The sequence below is a fragment of the Eurosta solidaginis genome, chromosome 5 (genome assembly GCF_040869045.1).
Source record: "Eurosta solidaginis isolate ZX-2024a chromosome 5, ASM4086904v1, whole genome shotgun sequence".
Lineage (NCBI taxonomy): Eukaryota > Metazoa > Arthropoda > Insecta > Diptera > Tephritidae > Eurosta > Eurosta solidaginis.
This window is the reverse complement of record NC_090323.1, coordinates 275,134,341-275,155,095: the sequence shown is the minus strand read 5'-3', so window position 1 is coordinate 275,155,095 and position 20,755 is coordinate 275,134,341. Positions and strand designations below refer to the sequence as shown.

General features: G+C 34.1%; 1 protein-coding gene across 13 annotated transcripts in view; it reads left to right on the top strand.

Moving 5' to 3' along the window:
• The window catches only part of Rbfox1 (RNA-binding Fox protein 1), a 347,547-nt gene that overhangs the window by 274,992 nt on the left and 51,800 nt on the right, over positions 1-20,755 (top strand). For all 13 annotated transcript variants that reach the window (XM_067790960.1, XM_067790964.1, XM_067790962.1 and 10 more), the window contains 3 exons: positions 466-1,215; positions 3,383-3,436; positions 11,059-11,151. In XM_067790960.1, coding sequence (XP_067647061.1) covers positions 466-1,215; positions 3,383-3,436; positions 11,059-11,151 — 897 coding nt within the window. The remainder of the gene's footprint in view (positions 1-465; positions 1,216-3,382; positions 3,437-11,058; positions 11,152-20,755) is intronic.

Sequence of the window (20,755 nt, the reverse complement as noted above, 5' to 3'; positions counted from 1 at the left end):
AACAAATTTCAAACTTAGATCGCAAATGGCATAAGCTCTGATTCAACGAATGAACATTAAATAAACAACAAATTATGTTCGTACATTTAACCAAATATTCAATATTTTATATTATTTTTATTGTTTTATGATTTGGAATACTTACTACATATTTAATGCGTTACACTTTTACTGCTTGTAATAATTTGTATACAAAACCAGAATCAATTACTCGCACGTCGATGCCATCCATACACTTTCACACTTTTTAGACTTTCTACTAAGATCTTTGTATGAACGCATGCAATCTGAAGAAGCTTTATTAGTTAATTTGCATAAATAATATTTATAATGCTCGTATGTAGATATGTATTTACTTTACTTATCTATCAATCCTCTGCCCAAATTCTAATTTTTTCAATAACAAAAATTTTTTTATTAAATATTTTTTAATCGTTTGTTGTTTTTCCCTTTCCCCCTCATCAGTCCTCAGTATTGATTAAAAATGAGACAGATCATCAACAGCAACAGCAGCAACAACATCAGGAACACCAACAACAAAGCAGTGCGAGTAGCGTTGCTGGTGGAGGTAACGTCGTCACCTCAGCATGCGCAGCCAACAACAACAACACAAACATCGGTATAACCACCCAGAGTCAGTCTGCAAATGGAAGCGGGGATATGACTTCAGCAGTCTCTTCTGCTGACAATAGTGCCGCTACTGCAAATGGTATTACCTCTGCCACGACCACCGTTACATCTGGAAATGCAACCGATTTACTTGGCAACGTACACCAACAACAACTGCTATCAGGCATAGTTGGCAGTCAGGCTACAGGTAGCACTGCCGCCACTTCTATCACTGCAACATCAGCTGACATAAGTACATTGGCCGCCACAATCACTGCTGGCAGTGTTGCAAATACCGGCTTGTTACCAACAATAATGTCTACGTCACAATCAAGTGCCGGTTCCATTGATTCGGGTTCGATTGTATCGCCAATGGTAAGCGGCGCAAGCACTTCGCAGGTCATTGCCTGCCTCAATACGAGTGGTGGTATTATGACATCGGCCGTGCAGTCCACTCCTGTAGCAACCAGTCTCTCCACAGCTCTAGTCCCATTGCATCAACAGCAGCAACAAGCTATCCTCGATGCCAAAAATCAACCAAAACGTTTACATGTTTCAAATATACCATTTCGGTTCCGTGATCCCGATTTACGTGCAATGTTTGGGGTGAGTTGACTCAGCGAACATAAAATTTACAAATTTTGTCTACACCAGGATGCCATACCAAAAAAAAAAGTGTAGCTATTAAAATTACGTGTTTTTTAGTATTGATGCAAACTATTTAGATTTACGTGAGCTGGAACAAAAAGCCACCAAGAAGACTTTACCTCAAGTAAATCGTAAATATGTTTAGAAATATTTTGTCGAAAGTTTTAAAATTTAATAAATCCAATACTGCGTTGTAAAAATTAACCGATTTTTTAGTAAGGCACTGCGATGTACATAAATATTTCGCACATTTTATTGTAAACTGATGTAAATCAAAATTTTCGGTTTTTCGAGATGACTGGTGAGATTATTTTCACATACATAAAATACTCCTAGAGAGAGGAATGACCGGACCTGTGGTCTTTGAAATTTATTTTTGTAATGAAGCTGCATGAAAAAAAAAACTGCGTTTTCCCCAATAAATTTAGTTACACATATACATATATGAATATTACTACTAAATGCTGGGTACATTCACTAGCATCAGAGTGCCGATATGTTGCTGCTAAAATGTTTTTGTATTCGATAAGGGAATGTACTTAAATTAGAATTTTTCTTGTCACATTTATACTTTTTCTGTCACAAATTTCGAATTTAAAACACATTGCAACCCTGTCAGCTTCTCTATCGCGCAAGTTAAAGCCCCTTCACATAAGCAGTTTTACATATAGATGCGCTTAACTCAATCTTATGCATGATGAGTAGATTGTACGTATTTTTATGGAGAACGGCAGATCGATCGACACTCGCGCCATCTGACATGAAAAAGTAGCCAACTGCCAACATTTGGTGCAAGCAAAGCATAAGGAGAGAATTTGACATTTGATTTGGCTAAGGGTGCTTCCACACTTTGCAAGTGAAATTATTTTTCCCACTTGTAGGTATTTTTCTAAAATTTTTCGCAGTTAAAAACTGCAATTTATAACAGAACACAAAATATGTTAGCAACTATTTTTCTTGTGTTGTGATAATGTTTATAGCAGTGCTTCGCAAAATTTTGAATGTGAACAGGCAAGGCGAAATAAACTTCAATTGCTAAGTCTAAAGTTCCTTTATATTTACAAACGCAACATCTTGCGTGATTGTGGCGATATTACTGGCATGTGTAGGATTGCGTTGAACACATCTATATGAAAAAGTTAACTGTGCCTCGGCCTTTATACGATACATTTCTGAAGAAATTATCGGCGGAGATATCGTCTTTGTTTCGAATTTTTACCAGCCTACGGAAGAACTGTCTCCCAATTCGAAACGGCATTTAGATATGAAAGCGATACACCATTTTGAAACTATTTCGATGGGAATAGAAGTAACTAAAGCGATAAGACGAAAAATATGGAGGAAGATAGCATTTTTGTATCGCGAAAGTACCTGATTCGATTGGATATTTTGGGTAGTGAAATAGGCAAAATAGATTCAATTGGGCTGGGCAGGTTGCCTTTTCTAATACAAAGAGAGAAACCATTGTCAATGATTTATCCAAAGCTGGGTTAATAGAAAACTCCACTGGGATGTCAGGTAATCAAAAAATGCAAGTGAATTCGTGCCCCATAAATAAGACTGCGATGTATGTTCCTGCAAGATACTAGAGAGAGAAAACGAATGAGATTTGCCCACTTTTTTAATATTTATAAAAAAGTCTTTGCTTGGCCATATACCATAACAACGTATTCAGGAAATGGAAAACACTTAATTAAAAAAAAAAAATTTTAATTATTGAAATAAAGAGAAATTCAAAATGTTACAGTTATCTATCGCCTTAATATCTGCTTGGAGGGAAAAATTTCATTAAAGGATATTTTTTTTTGTGAAATGTATTGATACCGGCTTATATTTACAAAACGTATCGAAATAGTTACTTCTTGGGGCAGACGATAAAATTATCAGAAAATTGCTGAAAAGTAAGAATGTATATTTTAGTAGCAATATAGAAGTGTTACATATATGGAATTAGATCTGTTTACAATAAAACGTGCGATATATTTTATCTCTTTTTAATTCATTTGCAATGTTTCTGTTTCTAAAATAATAATTTCATTTTCTAAAAATAACCCCATGCTGATGTCTTAACACGGATGCGTATCTGTCACATTTCCTTTACGAATATCGCCTTCGCTATTCATAGCAATTTGGGACCATTTTGGATGTGGAAATTATTTTCAATGAACGCGGCAGCAAGGTAAGCAATTCTTTTGTGGTTTCTTACCTTTAAATGCACATTCTTAAATGCCTCATCGTTACCTTCCATATCCATATTCCTAATACAATATAATTTCATTTTTTCTTCCCATTTAATTGAAATTTGTGCGTGTAAGACTGTGTGAAAAGCGTGAACCTTAAAACTTATTAAAAATACAATTAAAATATCTTTTGTCCTAAACAACATAAGGAAAATTTTACAGCAGGCGAATTTTTTGTGTCATAGGCTGAGTCATATCATATTTAATGTAATAACTTCGCACAAAGATCTCCGATTTGAAGCTTAGTCATGCGACATGGCTAATTCCGATATAATGTGAGGGAATCTGTTTTAGGGGCGTGGCAAATTGCTAAAACCTAGTAAAAAGTCATAAAATTTTAGTTTACACAGCTATAAATTAATAATGAATCACTCGATTGAAATATATCTGACTTGCAATTAAACTTTGAAATATTTACTTTCATTTTGCTCGATTACTTTCTAATATAATCAAAATTGTTTAAACAAAAAACAGTTTGTGTGTTCGCTGTCAACTATTCATTCTGTAAGTAGGTGTGTAGATATAAATCCAGCACCACCGGACTCAATTCAAGATTTTCATGTTCTCACTTTTTCGTTCTTGAAACACGACCGACCTGAACAAAACAATAACCCTGTTCTTGAACTGACAACCATTTTCTTGAAAAAAGAACGGCTGGTATTAAAATATGAACAAATGTTCTATTAATAAGAACGTCGTTCTTAAATTAAGTACAATGTTCTTAAATTAAGTTCAAGTAAAAAGAAACAGTAAAATTCGTGTGTACTACAATCTTAAATACAACATTTGGCGCAAGCTATCAAGCAGCTGTAGTGGACGAGCGGTTATAATGTCGTGGTTGCATTCGTGTGGCGCGAGTTCGATCACCGTCAAACTATAAAATTTTTTAACTTTTATTTTTCGTTCAATTATTTTTCCATTCACTTATGCACAGATAATTCTCAAACTTGTTATGAAATGTTTTAAGTATATATGCAGATTACATGTTCAAATAAGAATAATTTCTCAATAAGAGAAACATGAAAATATGCATATTATGCAATTTTTCTTAAATTTTTGGACTAAGATACAAATTTTTTTGTTATAAATGTTTTTTATTTATGACAAAAGAATTATGATTAATAAAAAAAAATGGGTACCTATTGAAAAAAATACTTTCCCCTCCCTTCAATGATCAATCCCAAACCGTTCTTGAATTGAGAACGAAAAATTAAATCGAGCACAACTCGTTCTCGAAGCGTGAGAACGAAAAATCTTATTTTAAGCACAAATATTGCTTGAAATGAGCACAGAAGGTTCACACATCAATACCAAACTGGTCATAAAATACGAACGGTGTGCTTGGAAAAACTGTTCTTAAAACAAGCCCATCGGTCACGATTTAAGAAAAAACGTACTTAACAGACTTTTGTCAACGAATGTTCTTAATTTTGAACTTTTTTCGTTCGTTTTAGAACGATTTTTTCTCTGAGTGTACCCTTCTGTTAAAACTTTTAAAGGATTGTTAAATACGAAATTCATCTCCCCACCACACTCTGCCGATTTTGTTAAAATTTCCAAGATAGCTACTTTAACACCTAGAGAGTGTTCTTGCTAAGTTTTTTTGGGAACTGGACAGGATGCGACTGATAGGGCCTTGCCTTCATTGTGGGGTACTGAGAATAATATTTTTCTTGGTAATAGACTAGGGGCCAATCGAACGCGAAAATTTCTATTTTATGATGCGATTTTTTGTGATTCGCCTACATTAATATTTCGCATACTTTTTTTTTGGAAGCGGATTGCTAGAAATTTCGAAAGAGGAAGCGTAAAAAGGAAAAGCGAGGTAAGGAGAAAAAGACTAAGAAAGAGATACAGTTAGACGGAGATAGAGCGTTAGAGTTAGTGAGAGCCGGGGAGGCAGAAGGAGAGGGCGAGAGAAGAAGGGACAAAAAAGACAGAGAGAAAGGAAGGATAAGGTGAGAGAGAGAGACAGGGTGGGTGTAATGAGATAAAAGTTTCTCAGATCAACCAAAGTTAGATTAGAACAACAGCCGGGTCTGTTAGTAACTTAATAGAAGAAATGATAAATACAAGAAAAATAACAAAAACAGGAAGAAAAATAACATTAAAATAAACTAAAAAAAAAAATAAATGTAAGGCGCGATAACTTCCGAAGAGATCTAAGGCCGAGCTTCTCTTCCAATTTGCGTCGTGCTCCTCTTGATTTTCCCTACAAAATATAAAAATAAACTGGCAATAGAAATTTTAAATCCCTGTGAAGGTCCTTTTGTTCACAAATCATAATCTTTAAGAAGAGTATAAAAAATTAAAACAATATTTTTCAAAATAAAAACTTTATTTTTTATTTAAACTGGAAAAATAACTAACAATCGGAAAATTATCCTTTTGTAGTCGAACACTCAATTCAAATATCTTTAAAATTAATTAATCTTGAAACCATTAAAATACACTGAAATCTAAGAATAAATCACATAAAAGAGGTAAAGCTTCCCCACATTGTGCACTTTGAATAGTAAAGTTTTCTAACTTTGGCTTAACAAACTTCCAAACCACAAGAGGATAAATGTAATAAATATTTCTTATTCAAAATATAGAATTACACGTTAAAGTATTATATTTGTGAAAGTTCAACTCACTAACTTTTTCACCACAACTTTTTTAGCACCTTATTTTAGCATTTACAAAGTAGTTAAATGAGAAATCTCCACATTTAAGAACAATGAGCCCGAAAGAAGGCCAGATGTACACCACATCGCTATATATGTATGTACATAGCTATGTACTATAAAAATCAAAACAAATCAAATCTAATACTGATGTACATATGTAAAATATACAAAGTTCAAATAACTAAATGCACAAATGCCCTCAGAATGTCGATCCTATCAGTTAGAAACGCTTTGCTGGGACAAAATGCTGCGATTAAGACTTTATCGATATCAAATAGTTCAATTGGTTATTTGGCTTTTAAAACTTTTGAGATACATAAAAAATATTTTCAAATATGCATGCATACATACATAAGTGCATATGTACTTTTTATTAATATATAAACTTAAACAAAAGCATTCGTTTCTTGTTCTTTTGAGGTTTGCTTGTAGTTTTGTGATCAACCCAAAATGATTTGAATATGTCATTCAGATATCGACAATTTTTTGGATTGCTCATTCGATAAATTCATTTTCATAAAATCGTGTATATGTGTGTACATATGTACATATGTATGAATGTTTATCTTCTAATGGACTAAGTACATAGTTCTGTAGCCCAAATGTCAGTTTTAACCGTTTGACGAACTTATTTAAAATTCAAATATGTTATATGCTGTGCTACATACATATGTATGTACATATGTAGATGTATAAATTTTTTCATCGTTTTGACTATATATTTAACATGAATTTGATGGTTTTTACTCGTTTTAGCGTTACTTAATTAATTAATTTCCCCTTTGAATGCGTTTCTACGTGCTTAAACAATATGGGAAGAACTCTTAGCGTACTCTAGAAATCAAGTTAAATGAAATGTTTAAAAGGTTTTTGACATTTATTTTATTAATCTTAAGTTTGCCAGAAAGACTAGTACGGGTTAATTGATTAGTTTGAAACTGATACACTGGACCATGACCTTGGTTTGGAGCCATACGGCCATTGTTTACTATATAGTTTGGCAGCTTAAATTGGGGTTGCGTATGGAGTGGAAAGCAGCGAAAGAAGGCAGTCGATTGGAGTGGAATGAAGAACAGTAGGAAGAGCAGGGTTGCCTTGAATCAATATACCTTCAATCTGTATCAATATTAAAGATAAATTTAGAAAAAATAAATACTTAAATATAAGAAACCATGTTCTCTTAATTACTGCAAATAAGATGTCCTAAATACTATATATGTATTCCAAAATTATCACAGTTTATGTCTGTTTGAAAATTTAACTTCAATTTTCTTAACGATTTTCGTAATATGGACGTTAGGTATGTTTGTGTGTGTATGCTAACTTTGAGCGATCAGCTGTTCGTTGCTCTACTTGTTAAGGTTTACAATGCATACGGCAGACTTGGTTAATTTTGTGAGAAGTTCGGACAAAATATAATCAGTGATTATTAATCACCTGCGCAAAGAGAGCGCGCTCTCTCAATGTTGGTTATGTTTTCTCTCATTTCCATTTATGAGATTTTGGATAATAGTTTACGTATGTGTCTCTTTTACAGGTTAAAATAGACTTGAAAAAGTCCACTTCAGTTTTGCCCGCTTCACTTTCAATCAAGATTTGCTAACAGGGTTTATTTGAGGAAATTTTTAAAATTTTACAAAAGGAAATTAGTTCGCTTTATCATGTTTCACCCTTAATTGTAGTTTCCATATAATCAATACAAAGTTGAGTTCTGTATGTTTGTATGCATATTACTTGCCGAAGGGTATAAAGTCAATACTTCTTTCCGCAATTCTACCCAGCAAAAAATGTGAATCTTATATATGACTTATTTCATATGGCCAAGAGGCTTATGGCATCAGGTCTTAATTCTATAAGGAAAATAAGTTGTATGGCGTATGCCTTATATATAAACTCCTTAATTTTCTGTACTTATGTCATCAGGCATAAGGTTTATCTGAAAGACAGACAGCAATTTACGTATTTAATTGGTTTTTTGAAACGATAAAAAGTAGACCTAATTATTGAAACTAGTTTTATCTGATATGAAAAAGGCTTATTCCTAAGGTAAATCACAAAAAAAAAAAAACGTTGCCTAAACTTTAACGGGATCCATGATGAACAAAACGTAACTGTAGACGATAAATTTGTAAAGAAACTGGATTTTCGTTTTATTTGAAAAATTTGTTTCAATAAGTAAATATATTTTTTGTCTCTTCAAAAAAGTCACAAAAAATGTAAATTCTATATATCCCACTGTCTGAGCAGCTCTATTTCAAGTTCTTTGAAGAGAACATTTCCATGGCTGATATACACTTTCACAAGTATTTTTAATGTGATTTGTCTCGTAACTGAAACGAAGGAAATGAAATCGAATTTTTCGATGAAGTTAAATAAAGTTTTGAAATAGGTGATTATAAATATAAAAAAAAAGAAATTTAAAGTCAGATGGTGTACTATTTTAAGTCCTATGGAAGCCTGATTTTGTATGTGCAATAAGACTGGCGGCCACCGTAGCGTGTTCCGCCTACCTCACGAAGATCTTGGGTTCACGCGCCGGGCAACGCAACATCAAAATTTTAGAAACAAATTTTTTCAATTAGAAGAAAGTTTTTCTAAGCGGATTCGCGCCGTCATCATGATTGGCAAGCACACCGAGTGTATTTCAGTGAAAACTCATCTGCCTTGCACATGCCGTTCAGAGTCTGCTTAAAACAAGTAGGTCCCGTCCCGCCAATTTGTAGGCTATAAGCCTTATACATAACGCACAGAAAAATAAGGAGTATTATAAGGAATACGCCAGACAACTTGTATTCCTTACAGACTTAATGTGACTGCATTAGGTTAAATACTTATGGGATGTAGCCAAAAGGCGCTAAGCAAACATATCTACATTAATGACTGACTTTGCTTTTTTAGGGAAAGGTTACTAAAGTTTTTTTACGCAGCTGAAAAGAGCAAATTAATTTTAGTTGATGATACCCATACGCAATACATTTTAGAAATTGTAAATTCATATCTGGTCTGCATCTTGTTAGAATTGATTGGAATTGAAGCAGCATTCTAAGAAAACGAATCTTTAACTCTTCATACAATTACACTTTCACACAAAATTAAAGAAGTGGTTATTACTTTTGACTACATCGACTAAATGATAGTTTAAGGTCCGTTGCAATAGCGATTCGACCAACGGATTTGACCAAACATACAGACCTCTTTTTTGTGAAAATGTCGAAATCGAACGCTGTGCCGATGTGTGATTTGAATATTTCACATTTGACGTGCTGAATCTAAATCTGGGGTCCGTTTAGCTCGAGCTCCCCCAAGCTTCCAGTATATTGTGAAACACATCGTGTTACACATCGAAACCATTTTACCGTTTATGGGAAATTAACTCGGCATTTTCGTGGTGTCTGAGCTTAAGGGATCTCAGATTCGAATTCACCATGTTTAAACCCAAATATGTATTTGATATTATCTTCTCCTAGGTTTAATTTTGCTTGCTTTAAGCTCTAACGAATCTTTCATTAAAGTATGCGGCTCGCAATATACCTACAAATTTCCCAGACATACAAAATTTAATTAATTCCACGCTAAATAGTTTTAAAATTAGTTAGTTTATGGGTGCATGAACAAGTTTAGATACTTCCGAAAAAATTTAACTACATACTAGAATGTTTCAAAATAATGAGGCTTGGTCCGCGATGGGCTCGAAAAACTTAAATTTAGGCCGCAAGGAAGAATATCCGATTTTTTTTTAAGTTTTCTCTCCCAAGATAAGGTATTGCTGGACGTTACCACGTTTTGAAGAAAAACCAACTATTCCTATGTTTTCATCATTTATTTATTTTATTTTTAGCCCACCATAGTCATCGAACATTACATCCAAGTTTACGAAAAATGGAATGTTCAAATGCACGTAGAGACATTTAAATTAAAGTTTTTCGAGTCTATCTAGGCCCAACCCTCATATTTTAAACCAAATAATCAGAATCTTGCAAATTAAAAATACTAGACATTTTTTTTATTTTTAAACAGTTATACATGCATATTTACACAACCACCCCCAAAAAGGAACGCCAATTATCGGCAAAAGTCTCAGTTGGCCTCTCTTTGGACTCGATAGGTGACAAAACTTCATTATTTTCTATAAATTCTAACAAATCGGCCAGAGGATTTTGGCAGTTTTCTAATAAATTCAGAGAGAATAAACTAAAGACTTATAGAAAAAAAACCTTTCAAGGAAATCAAATTAAATATTCCCTCTAAAAATTATTATTTTTATTTCATAGGTTTAGTTTTACCCCGGAAAATTTTTAGGCGAATTGCGACAAAAAAAGAAATTCTCAGCTCAGTTTTCTATTTCTAAGGAAAAAAGGTAATAAATAAGAAAAAATAGTTATTAGATACTTGGCATATATGAAATTTGAATAGATCAACTGTTAAGTAATTACATACATAAACAAATAAATAAAGTACTCGTAAATATATTTTTAAAGTAGTTATTGGAAGTGAGATGAGCATTAATGAATGACCGTAATTGCATGTCCGATCCCGAATGTCCAACTAATTGTACCCTTCATAACATAAGAAATACTATGAGAGATGGGTTTATTGGAATTACCTTTCTTTTTGATATAATCCTTTATCCTTTTGAATGATAGTAAATCTAAAATGTATTTAATTAATTTCTTTTTATTTTTTATGTGCATTACTTATCCGATTGCATGTGATTGCGATTACAATTTTCCTGTTTGGTGATGTGTTTTCTAAAAAAACACCGATGCTGCAAATATATTCTACTCAAATATTGAAAATAATCAATGCGCACTGTGGGCCTTTTGTCTGTTGTTTGGCATGTGGCAAATAATGATATCTTTATTATGGATGATTCGTGTGTCATATTGTAGGGTTTTGGCTTTGTAACGTTCGCAAATAGCAACGAGGCTGAGCGGGCACGCGAACGTCTTCATGGCACTGTGGTTGAGGGACGCAAAATTGAGGTGGGTGCATGTTTGTTTGTTTATATTTAAATGCATATTTATTAACCAGTTGATTTGTTAATTCTATTCGTACTACATGCATATAACTTTATATATAATATATATATAAATTAGTGTATTTAGCGACCTTTTTGTATTTCTTTATTTATGTATTTTTAGTATTGCATATAAGTAAATAAATTACATATATAAGAATTATCTTTTAAATTAATTTAGTTAATGTAAACAAAAACATTTTTCTTACTTTGAGGTGGCGCACTTTGTATTTGATAAAATCTGTTTCATACAAATCTTCGTATATACGATGACTTTAGTAAAACTTAAAGCATTTGCATTTACTTATAGAAAGAAAAAAAAAACAAAACAAAAACAAATTTATAATAAAAAAATATTTTTCAAACTAATTAAGTAGTTCCAATCGTGGCGGAACCTTACAAGGTGACGGCAGGACGACGTACATACTACAAACATAAATAAAAATTGCATGTACTTTGTTTTTGGTAGTTCAATGAACTCATGTCAAAACCGCACCGCGCCGGAAGTTGAATTGTCAAATCATATTGAAAAATACATATCAGCTGATTTGCGGCCGTCACTTGTTTGATCCTGTCTTGCTTCCGCTATAGCAATATAATTACAAGTAGATAATACATACTTATGTTTTTCCATCATACTAACTCTAAATGTATATATTTGTTTATTTTCCGTCACGGGTTGTGTGAGTGCAGTGTAGCTGCGAAATACCTCGGAAGTATGCAACGTAGACTTGGCCATGCTAACTCCAATAACAATAACAATTAATTTGTAAAAATACTTTTGCTACAAGTTATAAAAATTCTAAAATACTGTAACGAATTTAGTGCAATTCCGCTTATTTGCAACCTACTGCCAACGTTCGAATCACTAAACTGTTGAATAAATAACTCCAATTATAGACTACTTTCAAAATAACACTTCTATTGCTCGACAGATAGCGTGCCTAAATGAAACTGACTTGTCGTGCCTCAACTGTTGTCGCTTTTATACTGTCCGGTTTCCTCGCCGACATATTTCTAGGCGCTTCTATTTCCAGAATTTACTAGTTAGTTATCAGCTATAACTACAGATGCACAATTTTATAGCTTCTCTCATACCCCATGCACGTGTATATGTGAGTGATACTTGCACAATTATTGCATACTTTCGGGAGTATCTCAGATATATGCATGTGGTTGTGCGTTGCTTCTCCGCTGCGTGTACGTACATATGTATGTGTAGACATATTGATTGATTCGTTTATGTAGATACAAGTGACTGTCTGCTTTATTGTTGTTGTGGCTTCATTTACTTAGCATCAGACTAGTGATGTGAGTATGACTTAGTGTCACTAATATTCGTCACAATACTGATGAAGTTATAACTGTACAATTATGCTAATAAGCATTAAATAAACCGATGATATCCAGCAATTCTGTTGAACGCGCATAAAAGCATTCTCCACACTTTGTGCTAAAATAGAATAATATGCTTACATACACCGTTAAAAGTTTGAGTCTAAATCTGAAAATTTTTTACTACATACAAATATGACCACATCAAATTTCATTCAAAATTTACATTATCCCGGTCTTCGTGAAAATGTGTGCGCAGAAGTGGGTTTCAATTTAAAACTAGAGAAGTCTAAAGTAGAAGTTATAAAAAAAGAAACACTAGTGGGCGGTGTCCTGGTTTCGAACCGACGTCTGTTTAACAAAATATATCATAGGACCTTTCATCTATAACAAAATGTTGACTTTCAGTTTTCACAAATGAAATATTTAGATTTTCAGAAGTAAATGTAAACTTTCGGTTTTTTCTTTAAAACCAGAAAGGTATGCAAATTTGAATTTCTAGATTTTTTAAACTTTTTGGGCTTTTTTTGAACAATTTGGAGATGCTCAGACATATTGGTCACCTAGGTTTATATATTGGACCTAATAAAATTAAACAACATAGTAGTATATTGCGAGGTCTCCAATAAATGCCTAACCCATGAACGAATTAAAATATATGCTTAAACTTTTAACCGTGTACATACGTATTAAAGAAGTTTGTGAAAGAAAAAATTAAATGAGAGGTGGTTGAAGGAAAATCACATAACGAACTGTAGGCAAGTATATGGATGAGTGGATAGCAGCACTTGGCTTCTACATCAGTATGAGTGTAGATCTTAGATTGCATTCTGATACCCGAAATGTCATCGAACGGGTGATTCAAAAATACAATTGTATGTTAAAATCCAATTTATGGTACCTTTCCATCGAATGTTTAACCCAATGGCCAAGGATGCGTTTTCAGATCATCAGCAAAAAGTCAATGCAAATGCTCAGCCTTTGTCATTTCATTTTCTGTAACGTTTAGAAATGGAGGACAAAGCAAAGAATTCTACCATTAAAAAAATTTAAATGACAGGGAGCTTAGAACGTTATTGCCTTTGCTATAAAATCTAAACACTACCATCAAGTGACATTTGCAAAAGCCTTTAACTTCATTGCGAGTAGGCATTGTGGGTGTTAAGTCAATGCTATCTGCTTACATCGCCATTCACAATTTGAGTTGTAGCTGCCGTATGCCCTTTTACTTTTGTTCAATTTCCTTTTAATGATTTGTTGCCTTCCTCACTGTTTACAAATTCAAAACGCTGACAATTTACGCGCCTAAGAAAGAAAACAATTCTTTTTGATATCGCAACCAAACTGCAAGTTGGCCTGAAGGTTAAGATTAAAAATGTAAAAAGAAGAAACGATATATCCCACCGAGAATGATGGAAAGAATATCGAGATGGAAAAAGTGTTACAAATCATATGTACGTAGATATATGCATTAGGGTGGGTCGCCTAAAAACTGTTTTTTTTTTTTTTCGTAGACTCTTGTCTTGATAGCACGACAAAATATTTCTGTTCTGTAAATAAGGCCATCATGAAAAGACAAGTTGTCTCGTTTTTATCAACGCTATGGAGTCGTCATGAAAACCTTCACCTCAAACATCAAAATCTTTTTGTTCACCACTCAAGTCCAGTCGTCAATTTAAACAACTCACAAATTCTGTATTTTGCGTCTAAAGTCAGTCCTCTCGGATCGTTTGACTACTTCATCAGTGTATACATCTCGGTTAATGAATGAATTTTTTTCGAATTGCAATATCCTTTTATCCTTATTTTAAAATATATATTTGGTTTCAAGCTAATGAAGACATGGATTGTAAATCTACAAAAGAAAAGTCCAATCTCATAGAACTTAAATTTTAGATTTTGAGTATTGCTTACTGAGCACTTAAAACGCATGAGACTTGAATTTTTTCTTTCATTAATTTAAAATTTACTTTTTAACAAAAAAATTGAAATGGTCTTTAAATTTAAACTTGGAATTGATAAACAGACTATGCAGAATTATTTATAATCAAAGGCACATTATTGCAATAGAGAGAGTTTCATTAATTTATGCATACTGTAATTAATACATTTTTAATTGTTATTTCTTCCATTTCCTGTAACAATTGATGTAAAATATTTAAACTTTTTGTAAATGTGCATAATATTTTTGTTCTATTTTTTGTGCTTAAATAGTGATTATTTGTACCATTGAATATGAAAATAAAATCTCGGTTTAATAGCGAAATAACAAAAAAAATTGTGTTTATGTTGGATAACCTAAAAAGCTTTTAACGTTTTTTTTATTTTTACCAATGTTTTCATAGTAATACATGAATTTGCATATTTATATACTTTTAGTACGAATGTATTATATTTAATTTTAATATTGCAATTATGCGGAATTCATTGCCAATTGCAGATACAAATTGTGACATTTTAATTAAACAACAAAATCAACTTTACACAACCCGGCGATAGCTGCATCTGTTGACAATATGAAATGTATATTTTCAATATTTTTTTATTACACATGCACGTAAATATATACACTGTGGTCCGATTTAAAAGCAAGCAACAAAATAATTTCTAATATTTTTTTTTCTGCTATTGTTCTTAGCGCAAGGATTTCATGAAAGTGATGTATATTGGAACGGTTTTCCGTCATCCCTTGCCTAATTTGATTTGGAGACAAACCGGCTTCGGCGTTGCACCGTCATCAGTGTCGATTTTCGTTCGATAGTGTATATCTATAGGTGTTAAGAGTAATTAAAATCTATTGTCACAATTGATCGTGATTTATGAAATTATTTTGTGAAGGACATATCTATTTGAACATTTTATAAGACTCAATGAATATACCAATTATCAATCCTCGGGAAAAAATCGAATCGCGCTCAAAAATTTGTTTACGAATTATTTTTTAGCTGCTTGAACAGCAAAATTGATTTTTATCAAATTTCATCAATTAAATAATATATGTAATACTCCTATATTGCTACAAAAGACTAAGTATGTACATTCCCAAACATCAGAGTGCCGATATATTGTTGTTTAATCGTTTTTGTTTTTGCATTCAATAATCGAATGTACCTAAATTTAAATATTTTCTTATCACACTTATGCTGCTACAATCACAAAAAACTTATAGGTTGTCTTGTTTTGATTTCGAATTCAAAACACATTGCGAGCATTTTCTCATAGTACAGGTCTTCAAGTAGGATATGTAGCAGCACGCACATACACAGCCACGCTCACCTGATAAAATGCTTGTTCTTGTTCGTTTTTTTATGGATGCTATTTGGCACTGTTGTACTTCTTAAGTCCAAGAAAAGTGTAGTAGCTGCTAACGAAAACTGCCTAAAATTTTTATCGCAAAATTACAAAGAAATATAGTTATTTACTTTCAAACGAGCACTTAACTACATCTCTCTTTAAAATCCATATGTTTTGGACAATTTTAATTAACAAATTGTGATAGTTTATTACCTGGGACGATTGCTAAAACACGACCAAAACCGTCGGGGGAGGTATTAATAGACCCGTTTTGGCCTCGCTTCCAAAAATTCGAATACTTTTTCTCCTTTGGACTATTGATAACAGGACAAAACGTGTCTTTTCATTTCTCTTTCCACATTTTTGGACGGGTTATTGCAGTCAACCTCGGTTTCAAACTGTTTTTCGCGGAAAACTTTTGAACGGGTAGAAAAACTTAGCACCCGTGTTTGTATTCTTAATACTGGAAAAACTACGCGTCCTCAGATATCCCAATTCAAGACTTTTGTATAATTTTCTGTAGGACCCATATAGGGGCACTACATTTTCATACTAAATTCGTTCAAAAAATTTACCATCACAGCAACCCATATCTGATACTCCGGTCCTTTTTTTGTTTCCCTGCGTCGCTTTCCACGACAGCAACCCCGGTAATTTTGACACTTCGTTCAGTGTCAAACGCATGTTCCACTGAGTTCCACAAAAGTTTGACACTGACCGAAGTGTCAAACGGCAGTATGTTAGAAAGAGAAAGGAATTGTTTCCCTCTCATACATATCATACTTGTAAACCTGTACTATGCATTTCTGTAGCAATATAGGAGTATTACATATATGAATTAAATTCTTTTTTTTTTTTACATTTTGAGAAAAAAATTAAAATTTTGTAACTGAAACTGTGCAAACCAATCTCAAAACCGTTTTCGAAAAAATTCGAAACATTTTAAAAAAAAATTCTTGCTTTGAAGCCTGAAGTTTCCTGAATTTTTTTGAGTATGCAGTTTTCAATCAATTTTAGTCTACCACCTCAGGGTGGAGTGTTATTGCCTCTTATTTGGAAACTGGTAATTAATGAAATTTCAGAAATCTTTAGGGCAGAAGAAATGAGGGTAGTCGCATACGCCGATGACTTAGTCATTCTGATTGCAGGTAAACTCCTGCAAACGATTAGCGAGCGCATGAATACGGTACTTTGCGGCTAAATTCAACAAAAACGGAGCTTGTCTTGTTCACAACCGAGGCTAAACGGCACAACTACAAAGCTCTATTCTGAAGCCAAATATCTTGGCATGATACTCGACTCCAAACTAAGCTGGAAAAGGAACCCTGATGTGCGATCAAAGAAAGCTTTAGCAGCGTACTACACATGCAAAATGGCTTTCGAGATGCATGTGCAACACTGTTATATGACTGATTCTAGCGTATGAAGCTCTTGTCTGGTAGAAGGCGCCAGACAAGAAAAGCAATCAACATAGGGTTGGGAAGGTGCAAAGACGAGCATGCCTAGTTATGTCAGGCGCAGTGAGCAACGCACCTCAGGAGGGATTAAACGTAATTTTTCACTTGATGACTCTACAAGTGTTCGTGCAGGGATTTGCAGGGAAAGGGGCTCTACGACTAAGAGAATCCAACATGACGATTAAACGGAATCAGAATTGACTCAACGCCCGACACCGACCACCTCGTGGAGGTCTTTGACTTGCAGGTGCAGAACATAAGATATCAATCAAGGAAGGAAGAGGCTTAGCAAGTGGTAAAAGCATTACAAAATAGACAGACGGCTCAGAAATAGAAAAGGCAGTTGGAGCTGGAATGTACACAAAGCATCTGCAGGCAAATCAATCTTACCCACTCCCTGATTCATGCCGTGTCTTCCAGGCGGAGGTCTATGCCGTAGAGAGAGCAGCCAGACCGCTCCAGGATAGGACGGTTCCAGACATCAATGTAACGATCTTTGTCGACAGCCAGGTTGCCTTAAAGGCATTAGACTCCAACGTGATAAAGTCGGATATCGTGCAGAGGTGTTGAGCCTCGCTGTCGTCCATAAAGCACCTAAATGTCTCCCTTTGCCAGGTCTCAGGGCATAGCGATATTGAAGAGTTCCGAAACAGGCATAAGCGAGGAGGAAAGCTCCATACGACCAGCGCTGGGTTATCTCTAAGTAAAACTGAAGAATATGAGATTAATGCAACGGGCTTGCTGTATACCAACCGGGATGATTGCCTAAATGTCCCCATAGCCATGTTTGAATGCGAAACCATCTAGCTTCCTTCTCAAGCTAAACAAATCTGCAGTGACAATACCTACGGGTGTCATCACAGGTCATTGCGCTATTCAACCAATTCTCCGACGGTGGCACATACCAACATGCTCGCTCTGCAGAAGCTGCCAGGATGAGGAGGAAGAGGAGTCAATACATCACATTCTCTGCCTATGTCCTGGACTGCAAACAAGTTGACAGATTTCTGGACGCACGGGTTTTCGACAGTGGTTGGGGAATCGGATCCTTCACTCCTACTATGGTTCATCAGAGAAAATGGTTCGTTGAGGACCGCTAGGAAGTAATCTGGTTTAATCAATGTGCCGTCACCTGGCACTCACTGACGACACTCACAATTGACAATGTCTATGGGTGGAAGTGTGGGGAATGGGTCGTTCAAAAGACGCATTGATTTTTGACAATTTTTTTTCCGAAGGGTGTTTTAGTTGTCTTACCTAAAAAAAGCTTTCGGAAAATTATCTCTAACTTACTTAGTGCGGTAACCTTTTAAAAATGTTCGCGCAAGACAACGTCTGCCTGTTTTGAGTTTTGATGATCTGGGATTATGAAGTGAATACTTCGTTTTAATTTTCAACCATTTTTTGAAAATTTAATCCGGTAGAGTTGAAGTTTTTAATAAAGCAATGCTACGCTTTTTTTAATTCTTTCGTATTGTAAGCATGAGCATTTGATGTATCAGTTTGCGGATGTCCTTCCACTTTTGAGAATATATTCGTATGTGTATTAATTTGTATTTTGGATATTTATGTTTGTAGATATGTTGCTGCCACTACTCCTTGACGTTAATTAGAAATTGTCTGTTGTTGGCTGGGTGACCTCTGTTGCCACCAACATCTACCAACAGAACAAAAAATATATCACAAACAGAATATAAATAGCAACAATAACTACTACAAAAACAATAGCAAAGCAACAACATAGCTAACATGAGCAATATAACTATCTAACCTACTTTGGTGTGAAGTGTGCTTAAAGAAGGCAAGCATACTTTTGGGCGCAAAAGCGCTTAAACAAACAAAACACAGAAACAAACACATATGAAAGCAAATGCGGGTGCAACACTAACGCTATTTTTATTAACGAACAAAAAATGTAAAAAGGAAAAAAGTAACATCAACGGCTGTGATAATATAAAACAGTGCACTCTGCGGACAGCTCCCTCATTTACAAAGTGACTCGTACAAATGAGGCCCGAAATTGGGACAGAGAAGGAATTAATCGCGATGAGTAAAAGGAATTTAATGAAGACTTTATGTTCGCCTAATCTGCATACAATTTTCAAGGGCAACACAAAATCTGTTCATCAACCGAGCATTTAACCCTGCGTTTAAACTTGAGAAACGATTCTTAATTAACCAAGTACGAAACATCATGCAAATGAGGTAATAATAATGATATGGCTTATAGACAAGCATAAGCGACTGAATGATAAAGCTTAGTATTCACATCAAAAGAAAAATGAAAACTCCATACAAAAAGAACCCAATAAAAATTTCCTTTGCGTTGTCGTGAATTTGTCCCAAATGCGCTGCAGCCTTTCCTTTAGTGAAACGTTAATTTGTATAAAACTTTTCATAATTTTAAATCCATACATATGAATGTATATCATGCACATGTGTGTATGTATGTATGTATTTTACTAACTATGATTCCCTGAAGTAACTCATTATCACATCGATGGCTTGCAATATGCGGTGGTGGCTTAGCTCATCTCCATTTAATTGAATACAAACTCTCGCCAGGCATCACCGTTAAGCAGTTTTGCTGTGTTTTATGCGCTGTCAGCCCACCAAAGTTGTAGAGCGAGTGCATTTGCTCCAGTTACGCTTCACAAAAAACAAATCCCTTAGAAATTTGTGTACTAAGTTCATATCTTAATATGTACATATTTAGTATGTGTGAATGTAGCATACTGATCATAGCGCTGGGCAAATCAGTTTTTGAAATTAAAATTAAATTAGTTGAAACAATGCCGTAACTTACATAAATACACACCTACTTACATACAGATGCGTATTTGACTAATTGAAAAATGTATGAGCTAATAAGCACTGTTCTAGTTATGGAAGTGTACGTACGTGAATTTAAGAAAAGTACACAAAGTAGATACTTTTAAATTAAAACATACACAATAACTTTTTTATATATGCAAAAGCGGACAAAATATTTGCAACATTCCGATTTTTCATATTGTAGCGAATTTAGTGCAATTCCCCTTATTTGCTATCTTCTGCTAACGTTCGAATCACTAAACTGTTGAATAAATAACTCCACTATTCAATAATGCAAAATGGCCTTTATTAAAATTCTTTACAATAACACTACTATTGCTCGTCTTAAATAAAACTGATTGTCGTGCCTCTACTGTTGCTGCCTTTTATACTCTATGATTTCTTGTTCGCATCTTCTAGGCACTTCCATTTCCAGAATCTACTAGTTGGTTATCTGCTATAAATTTCTCAGCTATAACTACAGATGCACAATTTGTATAGCTTCTCTCACAGCTCATGCGCGTGTGTTTGTGAGTAATACTTGCACAATTATTGCATACTTTCAGGAGTATCTCAGTGCGTTGCTTCTCCGCTGCGTGTACGTACATATGTGTAGTCATAATGATTAATTTGGTTATGTGCATACAAGTCACTGCTTAGCATCTGCTT